This window comes from Hemicordylus capensis, chromosome 2 (genome assembly GCF_027244095.1).
Source record: "Hemicordylus capensis ecotype Gifberg chromosome 2, rHemCap1.1.pri, whole genome shotgun sequence".
Classification (NCBI taxonomy): Eukaryota; Metazoa; Chordata; class Lepidosauria; order Squamata; family Cordylidae; genus Hemicordylus; species Hemicordylus capensis.
Window position 1 is genome coordinate 24,077,124 of NC_069658.1, and position 15,872 is coordinate 24,092,995.

The 15,872-nt window shown below is 45.5% G+C and overlaps 1 protein-coding gene across 2 annotated transcripts in view; it reads left to right on the forward strand.

The window, feature by feature from the left end:
* The window catches only part of TARS1 (threonyl-tRNA synthetase 1), a 67,549-nt gene that overhangs the window by 31,071 nt on the left and 20,606 nt on the right, over positions 1-15,872 (forward strand). Inside the window, exons 2-4 of one of the 2 annotated variants that reach the window (XM_053289631.1) lie at positions 7,493-7,567; positions 12,793-12,873; positions 14,172-14,362. In XM_053289631.1, the coding sequence (XP_053145606.1) occupies positions 7,520-7,567; positions 12,793-12,873; positions 14,172-14,362 (320 nt within the window). In that variant the 5' untranslated portion in view covers positions 7,493-7,519. Of the gene's footprint in view, positions 1-7,492; positions 7,568-10,776; positions 11,074-12,792; positions 12,874-14,171; positions 14,363-15,872 lie in introns of those variants that run through there. The other variant, XM_053289630.1, reaches the window with a different exon arrangement.

The window sequence follows — 15,872 nt, forward strand, 5'->3', positions numbered from 1 at the left end:
AAAGCTTTCCCAGAGGGTGGTTTAAGCTAAAGAGATCCTCAAAAGATTCTATAAGAGGATATACAAGACTACGAGATCACTCACACGACCTCTGAAAGTACTGGGGAGGCGGGGGAGGCAGGAGAGCACCCACCCTGCCCCTCAGATGATCCGGCGTGGTCCCAGGTCACACAGCTCATGCACGCACACGACTGGCACTTTTGAGAGCCACGCAGCATTCTGGAGGCTGAGAAAATGTGTCCTGGCCTTCAGATATCCCACACCGCCGATGCACGGTGCATTGGGGGATTCCCCCATGAGTCAGGAGCTCTAGGTGCCCGGCTCTGTGTCTGCTCAGGCTGCATGCAGCTCCAGCATTCACATGACCCTGAACCTGGGTAAAAGGGTGCGCTCATGCCCATTTACTCAGGTAAATGGTCGGGTAAAAATTTCGGGCTACTTGGGAGGGCAGCTCCAGGATTGGTCTCTATCCCATCCCCAGGTAGGGGATGTGTGAACAGCCTTTATGTCTATCATACTGTTTTTCATAGTGACTTTCTATCCCATTTCTACAGCATCTTATTGCCCCATTTCAAGCTTTTGGCATTTGTCTGGTACACTAGTTTCCATTTTTCACACTATTATTTCCTTGGATTGTATTTTCCTGGCTGCTTTCTTTACAGTCTGTTTTAAGAAGAATGTGGACTCAATAACATTCTAATTCCAGTCAATCTTTCCAACCACAATTTTTCAAGCAAATTTAACATGAACCCAACAAACCAGATCCTCAAGGGTGAAGATGAATACAGCTCAATATTTATACCAGTCTGCACCCATTTAGAATTGCACCCGAGAAATGCAGCTATATGAAGCTTTGTCCTAGTTGACCCTCTCTGCACTTGGGAAGAAAGTGGTTCTTAGTCAAGATGTGGATTATTATTATTATTATTTACCAAAACCGGTATCAAGGGTCGGTATCACTGAGAAGTTACCAAGGTCCCAGGGCTACCTCTGTGCTTTTCTCAGGGTGGTGATGCAGCAACTCTTTCAGCTTTCTATCAGTCTTGACAGTACTGCAAAGACACAAACACAACCCGGGCAACATGAATATTGGGGATGAGCAATGCAAGGTAGTTTGCCAAGTACTTCCTCAAACCAGGGCCTGGTTCTGACCTCAAGTGCCACATGTAGGGCAGGAGGTTTTTAAGACAGGGCTTTCCCCCTGAATCCACTCTGGATTGGGGTGTGCCACTCCACATATTTGCTGGATTTAACCCGACCTCCCTGCGGGCTACCAGGGACCAGGACAGGGCTTTGTTTTTCTCTGAAAGGAAGCTCGAATTCTGGCTTAGCCCGAGTTATGTCCGAGGTAAAAAAATCCTTTATTTCCAGCAGCTTTTGAAAAAAAACTCCAGGGCTTCTGCTTTCTATGAACATGTTGATAGAGGTGCTGATGGCTATGCGAATGGTCCATCTAATCTCTCGAATTAAAATGCCTTGAATCTACTGTGAAGCAGATTCGCTCTTCAGATACCTGAGGCATTGAGCCATGTGTGAAAAATCTCCTGGTTGTGTGAATGACAATGCTGTGCATAGAAACATTTAAAATGTGTCATATCAATTGCTGGAGAAAATAAATCAAAGAGAGTTGATCATTCTCATTTTAAAAAACATCAGCAATAAAAAGCATCCATTCATGCAACTGTTTTTCTGAATTGCTAGAAAAGCATTTCCATAAGAACAGCCCTGATGGGTCAGGCCCAAGGCCTATCTAAACCAGCATCCTGTGTCACACAGTGGCCCACCAGATGCCTCTGGGGAGCCCACAGGCAAGAGGTGAGGGCATGCCCTCTCTCCTGCTGTTGCTCCCCTGCGACTGGTATTGAGAGAGGCATCTTGCTTCTGAGGCTGCGTGCTGCGGTGACTCGCTCTGAGTCAGCTCCAAAATTGGGGAGTTTAAACTCCCCACTTTTGGAGATGATTCATCCCACAATGCACTGGGAAGCTCCCCACTTTGACTCACTCTCTTGTGCAACAGGAGGGAATCAAGGCAGCTGGAGGAAGGGATTCAACATTATGCAGTGCCTTCGCTGTGTTGCTTTTTAATGGTTGGGAAACACTTTAAAACATCCCAAAGTGTGCCTTGGAAGAGGGCTGGAAAACACTGTATTAGCTGATACTTCATAGTCAGATTCTAATGGAGATTGGTTTAATGATAGGGCTGCGGTCTTGTACCTTTTGGGGGAGTAAATTCTATTGAATTCAGTGGGATTTAAACATGCTTAGCATTGGAGTGATGTTGTGGACAAGTTCAGAATCAGTTAGGACTGCAGACTAAAATAAGTTTAGCAAACCTGATTTTCTGAGGTTTCCCCTAAATTGTGTTGGCCCACAGTTCCAGTTTATGCTAGATCCTTCCGATAGGTTAGTTTTATATTATCATCCATTGCACAGAGAGTATAAACAACCTCATAATGGGGAAAAAGGTGGAGGATATTCTCACGTGCACTGGAAACTGGGCTAAGGGAGCCCAGCCTGCTTTCCAGAGCGTGTGTGAACCACCAGGAGCTGTACGGCTCCCAGCGGCAAGCCTGCTTAACTCCACCCCCCACAAAGTTAGCAGAGCAAGCACTCTGTTAACTCCGTTTGTCTGATTGTGTGCTGCCGCGTTGCAGCTCCGCAACATGGTGAATCACAAGGAGACCCCCCCATAGGGAGGATACAAGAAGCCTCCCAGCATTGGGGAGCTCCCCAGAATGCCTCGCACACTCACGTGGGGCATTCTGGGACTCCCGGGGGCCAGGAGGCTCCCGATACTCACCACCTGAACTGGCTCTATGACGGAGCCGGTAATTGTGTGGGTGGCCAGTCTGGTCGCCCAGGGCGAGCTGACTGCTCGTGTGCAGGGAGAGAAGATCAAACCTGCTCTCCTCGCAACCCCCCTGCAGGCTCTCCACACTGCTCCCGTGGAAGGCCTGTCATGTGAATCTAGCTAAAATCAAGGTAATGAAAGACTGTATTTGAAATGTGTGACTTTGCTGCCATCTCCTGGCTAATATTTATACACAGATATACTGTATGTCCGTTTTTTTAAATATGTCTCATTTCAGAGTCCACTGATTACTGTAGACTTTTAATTTCTGTTTATTAACATTATTTCCAGGCCTTTGCATTAAATATTTTTTATTATGTATGATCCTTCTATTCCACAATGTAACACAATGTAACAAAATGATGCAGGTTTTATTTACAAATACTTAAGTGTGGTTTAAAATTTTATTTTATTTTGAGTCACTTTTGGAAGGGCGGTATATAAATGGAATAAGTAAAATAAATAAATTTATTTTTACATTTATTCAATTTCAATTTCTATACCGCCCTTCCAAAAATTGCTCAGGGTGGTTTACACAGAGAAATAATAAATAAATAAGATGGGTATATCCTGCTCTATCCTGCTCTTCCTCCAGCTCTATCCTGCTCTTCCTCCTTTATATCCTGCTCTTCCTCCAAGGAGCTCAGAGCGGTGTACATGGTTATGTTTATCCTCACAACAACCCTGTGAGGTAGGTTAGGCTGAGAGATAAGTGACTGTCCCAGAGTCACCCAGTGAGTTTCATGGCTGAATGGTGATTTGAACTCAGGTCTCCCTGGTCCTAGTTCAACACTCTAATTGCCACCCCACACTGATACAGCTTTTTGAATTCTACTAAAAATTAATTCAGTTTAACATAATCCTCTCTTTTCAATAAGTGTGTGAGTTTTCAGGATCAATCCACATTTCTTTTCAGCACGCAGAGGTAGTTTACTGAAACAATCTAGCAGTTGCAAACATTGCTGTGTTCACTGTAAAAGCATCCTGCCAATGGCTGACATCCAAACTAACAACTTATGAACTGAAAAAAATGCACACACAATGGGGAAGCAGCAATTTTCCCTGATCTCCCTTTTCCTTTAGACCACTTTGCCTCCTGAATATATGACTTGGACACTCTCACAACTCCTTTTTCAAGATACACACACACACACACACACACACACACACACACACACACAGAGGCATGTTTATCAGTGTGAGTTATAGTGCAATCCTAGGCATGTTTATTTAGAAGTGAAAGGAAAGGAAAGGAAAGGTTGTGCCATCAAGTCGGTGTTGACTCCTGGCGACCACAGAGCCATGTGGTTTTCTTGGTAAAATACAGGAGTCAGGGGCGTAACTATAATAGGGCAAGGGGAGACAGTTGTCTGGGGGCCCACGGCCTTGGGAGCCCCCTCAGAGGCAAGCCACATGACTGACTCTCCCATCCACACACCCGCCCGGGCTTCCTTCAGTTGTATTCATCCTCCAAAATTGATGTGAGTGTTAAGACCTGGAGCTACCAGAACAGCATGTCTTTCTCTCGTACCATTAAATGACTTGCATTGTCCACAATTTACAAAAACCTTTAAAAAATAATTTAGGATGATGTTCTATTGTGGCACATAGGTTGTGTGTGTATGTGTGTGTATACACACACACACACACACACACACACACACACACAATGCTTTTTGATACCACTATTCAGACTCATTTAAGATTTCTTTACTTCATGAGCTGAGCTTCAGTGAGGGGGGGGCATTTTAAAACCTTGTCTCTGGGCCCACTCCAACCTTGCTACGCCCCTGACAGGAGTGGTTCACCATCGCTTTCTCCCATGCAGTAGGAGATGATGCCTTTCAGCACCTTACTGTATTGCTGCTGCCCGATACAGGAGTTTCCCAAAGACTCTTTGAATTCAATGGATCTTACTCTATTCTAGAAAGTGGCCAAGATACAGACTAATATTGTGCATGCCAAATAACATTTTTGCACATGCAACAGGGGAGGGGCGGTTCTCTCCTCAGCCCTCTGAACCTCCCAAATATATGTCTTCCAACCTTGGGGCACATATATTTGGGAGGCTCAGAGGACTACAGAGCGAAGAGGCAAGAATTACCCCTTACCTATTGCACATGTGCAAGTTATTTGCACAATGTTGGTCTGGGTGATGGACAGTATGTTTAGAATTGTAGCCTTAACTTTTAAAATAGTGAAAAGAGAACATGAACCTGTTTGCCAACTAAGATCTTCCTCAGAGGTGCTTTCCCATGTATTTCCTCCTCCTAAGTTCAGGTGGGTGGTCACTGGAGAGGTCCTTACCCGGCCAGCATGGCTCCTGGCACTGCCCCCCACACCCAAGTGCATGTGAAGCTCCATTTAGGAAGCCGGCCATTTGATGGTGGCACGATTCTGGCCTCCGTGCAGGCCATTTGCATGGCATTCACACATGCACTTCCTAAGTGGAGCTTTGTGTGTGCTTGAGGCTGCGCCGGTAGGGGTGAGTGGCAGCTCTGGCAGCTGCACCGACTGCGTAAGGACCTATTAACCTCTCTCGCTGCCCCCGCCCAGCTGCCCCTTCACTGCTGAATTGGTTTCCCTGAACCAGGCTTGGTCCGGCTCGATCGTGGACCAAACAGCCCCCAGTTCAGTTTGTGATCGAGCTGCTGAACTGGTCCAGTTTGAGGCGAACCGGTTTGGCAGTGAATGGTTCGTGCACACCCCTAGAACAGGTTGTAGGACATACAGTCCAAAGCAGTTTGACCACATCAGGAGTAACAAACTGAAAGTGATCCAATCTAATCCTATAAGAAGAGTAGCTGGACACCTCCACAGTAGGCTCTGCAGTAACTGTGGAATCCGGTTCGGCCCAAATATGAGATATTTTATCTTTTTAAAAAGTCATTTGATGCTTGTATTTTATAGCCTTTACTGGATGTTGTAAGCATTCATACTGAAAAGTATAAAATTGCTATATAAACAAACCATCTACTTCTGTAAACAAACAACCAGGAAATAGTGACAAGACACTGCAGCAATGCATGGTGGGATAGGTACAATGACTGTCTCCATCCCACAGCAACAGAACAAATCAGCAGATGGAGAAACAGCTATATTAGAAAAGTTCAAAACCAGCCAGTCTGGTCAAAAGCAGCCACAGTCAGAACAATTATCACACATGATTTGTATTATTTATTCACAAATGTCACAGTGTTCTCCAACAGCATAGTCATCAAACATTATAGAGAGGAGGAGAAAATCAGCTATCAGCCAGAAGAAAGTGGGGGAAATATGACTCTTCATAATCAGAAAAGGACAGTAACAGATATGGTAATTACTTCCCCTCAGGCACTGGAATTTAGCACACATTTGAAACGAGCAAATTTCCTCACATTTCCCACATTCTAAAACTGGCCATTTATACTCACCCAGCCTGAAGGCTGAAGCAGATGTGATGGTGGCCACAGGTAATGCAGCTGTGTGTGTGCTCCATGTGTGTAGTTACCACAGTTATGCCACTGGTGTGTTAACTCCGCACACAGATTGACTGGCTCACAGCATGTGTGTATCACCAAACCTAGGCTGGAGGGTGGAAACTGAAGGGAACAGTTCACGCTTGGCTGCCTGCACTACACGACAACCCCTCCTCTCTCTCTTCTTTTCTGTTAATATTACACTCCCAATTCCTTCTTTCCTTTCAAATATCTTCTGCTTCCTTTTCGGTTACGAAGTGGACAGCTTGTTGAAAGTGTCAACTCAGTGTGCAGCAGCTGTGAAAAAGGCAGGGATCATTAGGAAGGGGATTGAAAATAAAAATGCTAATAGTTCAGTTTTATTTCGGGTTCTGACCAGCAACACAAAGTAGACAGATTTTAAAAAATTATACATTAATATCAATTCAACCTAAAGTATAACAATTGGATTAGGTGTTAGAGTCTATCTGATTCTATTGTCCACCACACAAAATTTGGCTACATTATATGTAATGTCAGGGTAACGGTCAGCAAGAGGAAAACAATTTTAAAAACCTCATCTGAACAGCCTGGAAAGTTTCTTACTGAAGAAGCTATTTTTAAAAAAGGGAATCTTGATTAAGATTAAAGGTAAAGTTGCGCCGTCGAGCGGTGATGACTCCTGGCAACCACAAAGCCATGTGGCTGTCTTTGGTAGAATACAGATGAGGTTTACCATTGCCATCTCCCATGCAGTATGAGATGATGCCTTTCAGCATCTTCCTATATCACTGCTATAGGTGTTTCCCATAGTCTGGGAAACATACCAGCGTGGATTCAAACAGGCTACCTCTTGCTCGCTAGGCAAGTTACTTCCCTGCTACAGAATAATAAAACATAGACTAAAACAATGCTAATATTATCATGCTCTTATACAAATCTACGGTGTGGTTCCATTTGGAGTACTGTGTAAAGTTCTGGCCACCATATCTTAAGAAGGATATTGTAGAACTGGAAAATGTACAGAACAGGGCAACCAAGATGATCGGGGCCAGGAGCACTTTTCTTTTGAGGCAAGACTACAGCATCTGGGGCTTCTTAGTTTGGAAAAGAGGTGACTACAGGGAGACATGACAGAGGTATATAAAATTATGCATGGAGTAGAGAGAATGGACAGAGAAAATATTTTCTCCCTCTTTCACAGCATTAGAACCAGGGGTCATCCCATGAAATGAAACTGATGGCCAGGAAATTCAGGAGTCAGGACCAACAAGAGGAGGTACTTTTTCACACTGTGCATGATTAATTTATGGAATTCTCTGTCATAGGATATAGTGATGGCCACTAGCTTGGATGGTTTTAAAAGGGGCTTAGGCTGTTGGGAATTATCTCTGGTAAGAGATACCCTTCTATTAAGACACAACACAACGGAGTCTGCCTAGGCATGCGTGTATGCTGAGAGTAAAAGAAACTTGGAGCCAGTTCATAGTTTCAAATCAATATAAGGAGTCTTTATTAGTGAACTCCATTCTAGATAGTAAAGTGGAGAGATAGGATTTCTAATCTAGCTAGCTAGCTGGATGCAGAGGGATGGTTTCTGCATCCCTGCACACATGGTGCAGGGAGAGAGGAGCATGTGTATTGCAAGGGAGAAGAAAGGGGAAGAGGATGTGGCAAGGCAGGCAGGCAGGAAGTCCCTGAGAGTAGCAATCTGCATATCAAAGGGATAGTGTCAGAGCAGTAGAGAAGGGATGACCAATGTCTTGACCCCTCTAGCCCTCTGACTCACTAATCTGTCCTCCTCTGTCACTGAGACATGAGACAGCGCAGAGTCCTTCACTTCCAACATAGACAAATTCATGAAGGACAGGTCTATCAATGACTACTAGTCTGGTGGCTATGGACCACCCCCAGCCTCAAAGTCAAGATGCCTCTGAATATAAGTTGCAGGGGAGCAAGAGCAAGAGAGAGCGCATCACTCTTGCTCCCCTCCCCTCATCACTTGACTGTGGGCTTCTCAGAGGCATCTGGTGGGCCACTGTGTGAAACAGGATGCAGGACTTAGATGGGCCTCAAGCCTGATCCAACAGGGCTGATTTTGTGTTCTTATGGAGAGGGAAAGAAGCCCATCTACAGGATGTTCTTGTGGAGGGTGATGGAGGGGCTGCTGTGCTGCCCCTGGGAATTGACCCACAACCTGCTCCCTAAAGTGGCTGGTTTCATCCTGTCTCATGGTAGGACCTGGGGAGAGATCCCCTTACTTAACTTCTTTTTGATCACACAATTCTTCACCTGCAAGGGGGTGAGCCCATGCAGACAATTATACTACTCTGGTGAACTCTCTCACCCCCAGATGGTAGCTTGTCAGTCAGTCTTTATTACAGTCTTTGACCAATAACACAACATCTAAAACAACATAAAATTTTAAACATAGCCATATTAATAACAGAACTATACACTGGATCTTACCATTAGCGAGCAGAATGTGACAAACTCGTATTGCAGAACAACAGAATTTTGCAACTGTGTGAGTGACAGACGAATTCACATCTATAAGCAAATATTTGATGTAGAATTCGTCTAGTCAACCTGGCAGATTATGTAAAAGAGGGTCAATTAACCTTTGCCTAAGATCTACATAAAAGACACATCACAGGAGCACATGTGCAACTGACTCAATCTCATCAGAGTTACAGGGGCAACATCTCTGCTCAATTGGAATTCTACTGTATCTACCAGCCAAAAATTCCAAAGGGAAGGCATTCATACAGGCCGAGAAGGCCCATCTATGTTTAGGGAAAGTAAGGAGAAATAGATAATTTGTTGGGCGAGTTCTCATCCCACCACTGAGCAGGTGGAATGACCTGTTGAGGACAGGTCTCTCTGAAACTCAATATCCAAGATCCTTTGTTTAATAAGTTCTTTGGCCCTGTCCAAACCCACAGAGGGAATTGCCTCAGGTGAGAGACCATAGGTATGGTCTTTGACACAGTTCTCCTGCCAGCTGGAGCAGTGCCTATCCAACAGTAACAAGGGAAGGAGACCAGAGGGCAGATGGTAGCATGGTTGTCTATATCATCATTATAAACAATCATCATCATCCTGCCAAGTGGGAAGTGAGATTTCCCCTCATACATCTGGTGTGGATGTGGGGTAACTGATCATCTATTTACTCTGGATGCATACAGTATACAGTGTGAGGGCATGTATGAGGAAACAAGAACATGATTCCCTTGGGTGATCACAACTAGCCCTTACAGCGGTAGAGTTGTGAATACTGAGGATTTTCAGGGCAAAGGAGCAACTGCCGGGACTCTACTTGTACCTAGGGTTGCCAACTGATCGGGGGGAACACATCTGGTCTACTCTTGCACTTTTAAAAATGGTTTCTTCTGCAAAAACTAGCAGCTGCATGCATAGGGTTGCTATGTCCCCCAGAATTTAGGGTACCCCCAGATTCTGGCTCTTCCACCCGGCTTCCACATGGATTTCAAATGTGCTGCCTGAATTGCCCGGATTTTACTCTGGATCCGATTACATAGGAGGACAGAGAAGGAGGGGGGAAATTACAAATCTGCCAAATAAATCACATGCAAATTAGTTGCAGCATAATGTGCATAATATGCAAATTAGGCCACCTGGATTCGGGAAGCTTGAATATGGCAACCCTATGACATGCAGCCTTCCAGGGTAGGGATGTGCACAGATGAGGTTGGTGACTTCCGGTCATGTCCAGAAGACGAGGGCAATGGGGTGGCAGGGAGGTACAGCTTTGAATAACATGGACGCTGGTGTGTGGGGGAGAAGCGGCAGGAGGGGTAAGTGCACCCTCCGCCCTCTTAAAGATAGACCCCCACCACCTTCGAGCCTCCCCGCTGCGGTTCCGTGCACATCCCTATCCCAGGGCATAGAAATAAACATTTACACTTATTTATTTATCGATCTATCAAATTTGTACACAGCCCCAAATGTTCATCTCTGGGCGGTTAACAATAACATAAAACTAGTTAAAAACATAACACAAAAACTTAAAACTATTTAGACTATTTAAAAATCATCAAAAAGATTAAAACCTACACATTTGAAAAGCTGAAAAAGCTTGGGTGAAGAGGTGGGTTTTCAAATGCTTTTTAAAAATGGTCAGAGATCGCCAGCTAATGACTGCAAGTTAGGCCTCAGCTAAAAGCACAGGAGCACTAGCCACTTCAAGGGTTGGCATTATAGGGTTGCCAACATTTCATTGCCAGAATGAGGGACACATGTTTGTGGGGGCTGGCTGGGAGATGTATGCGTGGTAAACAAGAGCCTGAGTATCACTGACGTATATGCAGTTGAATTATATGCTCTTGAATAAATGAGGGACAAAGCTGTCCCTTCAGGGACCAACATTTCATCCTGCATAATGAGGGAGAGTTGGCAGCCCCCTACCGGAAGCCCAGCGCAACACACAGTACTATTGAATTGCAAAGACCAGCGTCCAGCGGGCCCGCGCTCGCTTTTTCCATGCCCGAGGAAGCAGGAGGAGACGAAGCGAGTCCCGCCCCCTTCTCCGCTCCGCCCAGCGGCCGCTTCCCCAAACCACCCGCGTCCTCCTCGCCGGGAAGCGACTACGTTGCCGGGCGTTGCATCAGCTGCCGGTGGCGCCTGCGTGTTCGCCGCACCTGGGCGAGTTTCCGGGCCGCTCCGGCTGTCATTGGCGTCTCCTGCGGAGTGAAAGCGGCTCAGCCGGAGTGGCAAGCAAGCAAGCAAGCAAGCATGGAGGCAGCGGAGCCGCCGCCGCAGCAGGTGAGGCCGCCGAGCCCGGCTTGGCGGCGAGCGCGGGCCGAAAGGGCTGCTGCCAGCTGGAGCTTGCTTTCTCCTGCTGAGAGGAACACGCGCAGGCTGCGAGAGAGGAGCGTCCACACGAGGAGGGAGCGCAAGCAAGGCCGCCTTACCCGAGGCTTGGCTGGCAGCAGCCGCCCCTTCCTTTGGCGGCTGCAACAGGGAAGCTCCTCGGAGAGCAGCTGCAGGAGGAGGAGGAGGAGGAAGCCCTTGCCGTCCTCTGGGCGCCCAGGGCCGCTTTCAAGCCTTTAGGCAGGCAGGCAGGCAGGGGGTCTAGTTTAGGCAAGAGAGGAAGGATCCTGCTGCTGCTACTTTCATTAGTGCCTCCTCTTTAGTTATTGCTGCTTCCTCCCCGCCTTTCTCCCCCTACCCCCGCTTTATCCCTAAGAGCCTGTTTAGGCTTTCTCCGCTCGCCCCAATTTGTTGAAGAATCGCCCTTTTAATCTGCCGAGGAGCTCAGGGTGGTGTTGTGCAGCTGGGAGGCAATGATGAGGGTAGATCTGTCAGTGGTTCCGGTGGAACTCCCTGCCCAGGTAGCCTCGCTCGGCAACCTTCCCGGTTGGCTTTAGAAGATGATGGATGAAAGCCTCTTTTTTAATATATCAAATGACAGGGGCTTATTTCAGTGGATTGGGGTTTTTAAGCAGGAGAACTTTCTTGTATTTTTCTGTTGCTCGTTTTTGTGGTGTTCAGTGACTTATGGCTTGTCTCGTTTCACTCTTGTACTGTGAAGAGCTCTGCAAATTCTACTGTAGAGTTCCAGAAATCTAATAAATTAAGTAAATAAAAATCAGCTTGATACAGCCTCTGTGTTTGGTGGTGGTATATCTCTGATCAGCTTTCCAGGGGCATCTAGTAGTCACATGCTGAAAATAAAATGATGGATTGGTGCAGCCTGATCCTGTGCAGTTAGGCATGCCTAAGCTCACTGATTTCTATTATATTATTATAAATTATACTGCATCAAATCAGTTTGGACCCAGCATAGGGCATTCTTTCTCTCCCCCAACAATCCTGTGATTTAGGTTAAGCGGAGAGATGGCAACTTGCCCAAAGTTACCCAATGAGCTTCACAACCTATTCGAATTTGAACCCAGGTCCAGCACTCTCTCGGCTTGGTGTGCTAATTCAATCACTGTGTGCAGTAGAGATGTGTGAGCCGGCTTGCTTCAAACTGGGCTTGACATTGAGCTGGCCCCCGGGCGATCCTCACAGTCCGTACCTCCATCTTACTTGGTTTCAACTGTTATCCCTCATCCAGCCCATTACTGTCTCCAAGCAGGCATTTAGGGATTTGGGAAGTTAGCCATTACTTGACAAAGTTGATATGGATAAATAGATAACACCCTGCACCAAACCTCCTGATGATCTCTCCCAGTGGTTTCATGTAGATGTTAAAGAGCATTGGAGACAGTCTGGAGCCTTATGTAATTCCATACGATGGTTCTCGCTTTGCAGAGCAGCAGTATCCTTAGTTCATTACAATCATTCTTACTAGACCACAGAACAAGTTAGAGACACTGGTGCAGCTCACATTTTAAATACTCCAGGCTGTGTATTCAGACTAAGGTTGCAGACCTTCTCTTTTAACAAATGACATCCCTGAACACAATATTGGCTTACCTAGCAATATTAATGATCGTGTTTGGCTTCCAATGGCTTAGTAACTGTCTCTTCTCTCAGATTGTTGCTAGGGAAGATAAGAAGAAAGAAGCAGGAAAGAAGAAAAGCAAGGAGGGAACTGGTGATGGTGGTCGCACAGAGGTAAACTTCTGCTTAATTTAACAAAAGCAGTATATATTGCCTTTGGGCCATAGCACAGTGATGGCGCATCTGAATTGCATGCAGAAGGCCCCAGATTCAATCCCTAGCATCTCCTGCAGTGTTCCCTCTAACAGGGATTCCCAGATGTTGTTGACTACAACTCCCAGAATCCCCAACTGTAATGGCTTTTGCTTGGGGATTTTGGGAGTTGTCAACCACATCTGGGAATCCCTGTTAGAGGGAACTCTGATGTCCAGGTAGGTCTGGGAAAGACTCTTGCCTGAAACCTTGGAGAGCTACTGCTAGTACTGAGCTAGAGGGACCAAGGATCTGATTCAGTAGAAGGCAGCATCTTATGTTCCTAAGTTACTTATCTCAATTCTGAACACGCTTACTGGGAAGCAAACTGGGGAAGTATATTGCCCTGATTTTCCTGGAACTTCCTTACATGTGGGCTTGTTTAGGATATGTGGGCATATCAAAATATAGCAATCTGTCTGCTGGCAAGGTAGCTCATCCATTCACCCGTTCCCCCTTCCCTCCTCCCATGTAACAAAATGTAGACCTGAAATTTTCCTTAGGCAACAATTCTGTGCACTGCAAGAAGGCACCTATACAGCTAGCTGCAGGTGACTCAGCTCCTGCAGGTCCGTCCACAGCCTGGTCCAGTTATGCATCTAGGTTATGCATATAAATAGCGCCCTGTGAATTGGAAACATTCCAGGGCCTATCTGGGATGTGTTGAAGGTTGCAAAGAGGCAAGCAGGAATGTCTAGCTGGATCTAGAGCAGTAGGCTTATGACACCCTTCATCTTTCAAACTATGACTACTATTGTGACAACTGGGTAAGAACATGCAAGTAGGCATGTTGAGTCAGATCCAATGGTCCAACTGGCCCAGAATTCTGTTTCCAAAAGTGGCTGGCAAAAAAACGTACATGAAAGGCTTCCCTTGTTGTTTGTCTCCAGCACCAGATATTTGAAGGTATCCTGCCCTGAATGTGGGGGTTCCATCTAAGTATGATGGGTAATAGTAATGTGAGATGGCATTACAGTACCGCAGACCATTTTGGTGATCCACACACTTGCCACTCTCAGAGCTGCTCTAAGTGGTTTTTTAAACCCACAGTAGGAGTAAGCTAACAAGCTTCCATGTCTCTTTTAAAATAGCAGAATTTATGTTGAACCTTTGAAGCAATGCACATGAAACATCTTGGGTATAGTACTGCAACCATATTAAAGTTGACTGATATTACCAGTTTCCATGAAGGTCCTTTTCCTTTGTCTGTTTGCATGCAGCTGAGTCCCTGGCCTGAATACATTAACCAACGGCTAGAAATGTACCATAAACTTAAAGCAGAACATGATGCACTTTTGGCGGAACGAGCTGCTAAAGAAAGCCAACCCATTAAAGTTACCTTACCTGATGGCAAGCAAGTTGATGCTGAATCCTGGAAGACGACACCATACCAAATTGCCTGTGGCATCAGGTACACTTGCTCTTGAAGAACCCAACTTGTTTCTACAGATTGCAAATATGTGTGCCTAATCCTTAATTGTGTGCCTAATCCTTAATTCCCCTGGTAACTGAGCAGAGACACCTTTTAAAGTTGTGATTCTCTTATAATTAGCAGGGGGAAAGCAACTGGCCCTATCCAACCCAAGCACAGCATCCCTCCAGTGGCTATTGGCACATCTGCCTTATTTTTCTTTTTAGATTGTGAGCCCTTTGGGGACAAGGGACCAACTTAATTAATTATGTATTATTTATTTTCCACGTAAACCACCGAGAACTTTGGTGGAAGAGCGGTATATAAATATTCATAGTAGCAGTGTGCTAATCATCCACTCCCCTATTCCTACCAATGTTGTTATCACTCTTGCCTCCTGAAATTAGGCAGTGTTTGTATGATTTTTCTGAAATAACTTATTACAGGAAATAATCTTCTTGTATCATATCATTGTGTATTTTTCTTTTAAAGAGAGAACTTTACTACAAGTTGCAACTGTTCTGTGCCATTTGTTCTAGATGACAGTAGCTGCATTTTGAAAGCTGACAATAACAAATTTTGTCACTTACAAAAATGCTGCTTCAAAAACAGATGCAGATCCACAAACCACTTGACTTCACTAGAGCTGATAATGATAAGTGGGCTTCAGTTCATAAATCCTGTCTTGTGGGATACGGATAGTGGCTAATTATGAGTGTGTGTAGCCTATATTCAAGTGTCTTGTCTTGGATATATAATTTTCTGACACTTATGGCTGTCGCTTGGGAGGCCATGTCTGACTGTGTGGGGGCAGCACTACATCTGTAGTAGCCCCAGAAATTTCTAAAACGAGTTCTAACAATACAGTCAGGCTTGACCATTGTTTAGCTTGTTAGAGCTATTGCTCTAATTGTGCTTTGGGAAGTATAAGGATTAGGGGTGTGTATAGACCATTTGGTCCGGTCTGAATTCGGACCCAAACCACGGGTATGTGAACTGGTTTGGTTGAACTGATTGGCTGGGCTGGTTAGTTTGACAAAGCGGTTCACAACTGAACTGCTCGAACCGGCCTGGTTCACAGCAGTCTGGATCATGATCAAACCGGTTCTGCACATCTCCAATAAGGATTCTTAAAAGTCATCTGTTCAACTCTTTAAGAGGCTTCCTTGAACCAGAGTAAATTGTAGCATACAAATATCCCAGATTTCGGGGGTAGGGGAGGAGGGGACTCCAAGAAGACCTTGCTTTCTGTGGGGTTTTGTAGTACAGAAATCTTCCCAGAGGCATTTTTTGTGTGCTCCTAACTCCTCTCACTTCATGACAGTGCTCTTTACAGCTGTGCTTGGGTGACTTTCCTGGGTTGTCTCTGGCTATTGCCTGTCATAAACTATACTAGTTCAAGGCAAACTCAGGCAAATTCCAAAATGTATAATGATCATTCAGCACTTGCTGGATCTGGCGAAGGCCTGTTGAGTTCAGGATCCTGTTTCCCACAGTGGGCAAAGAGATG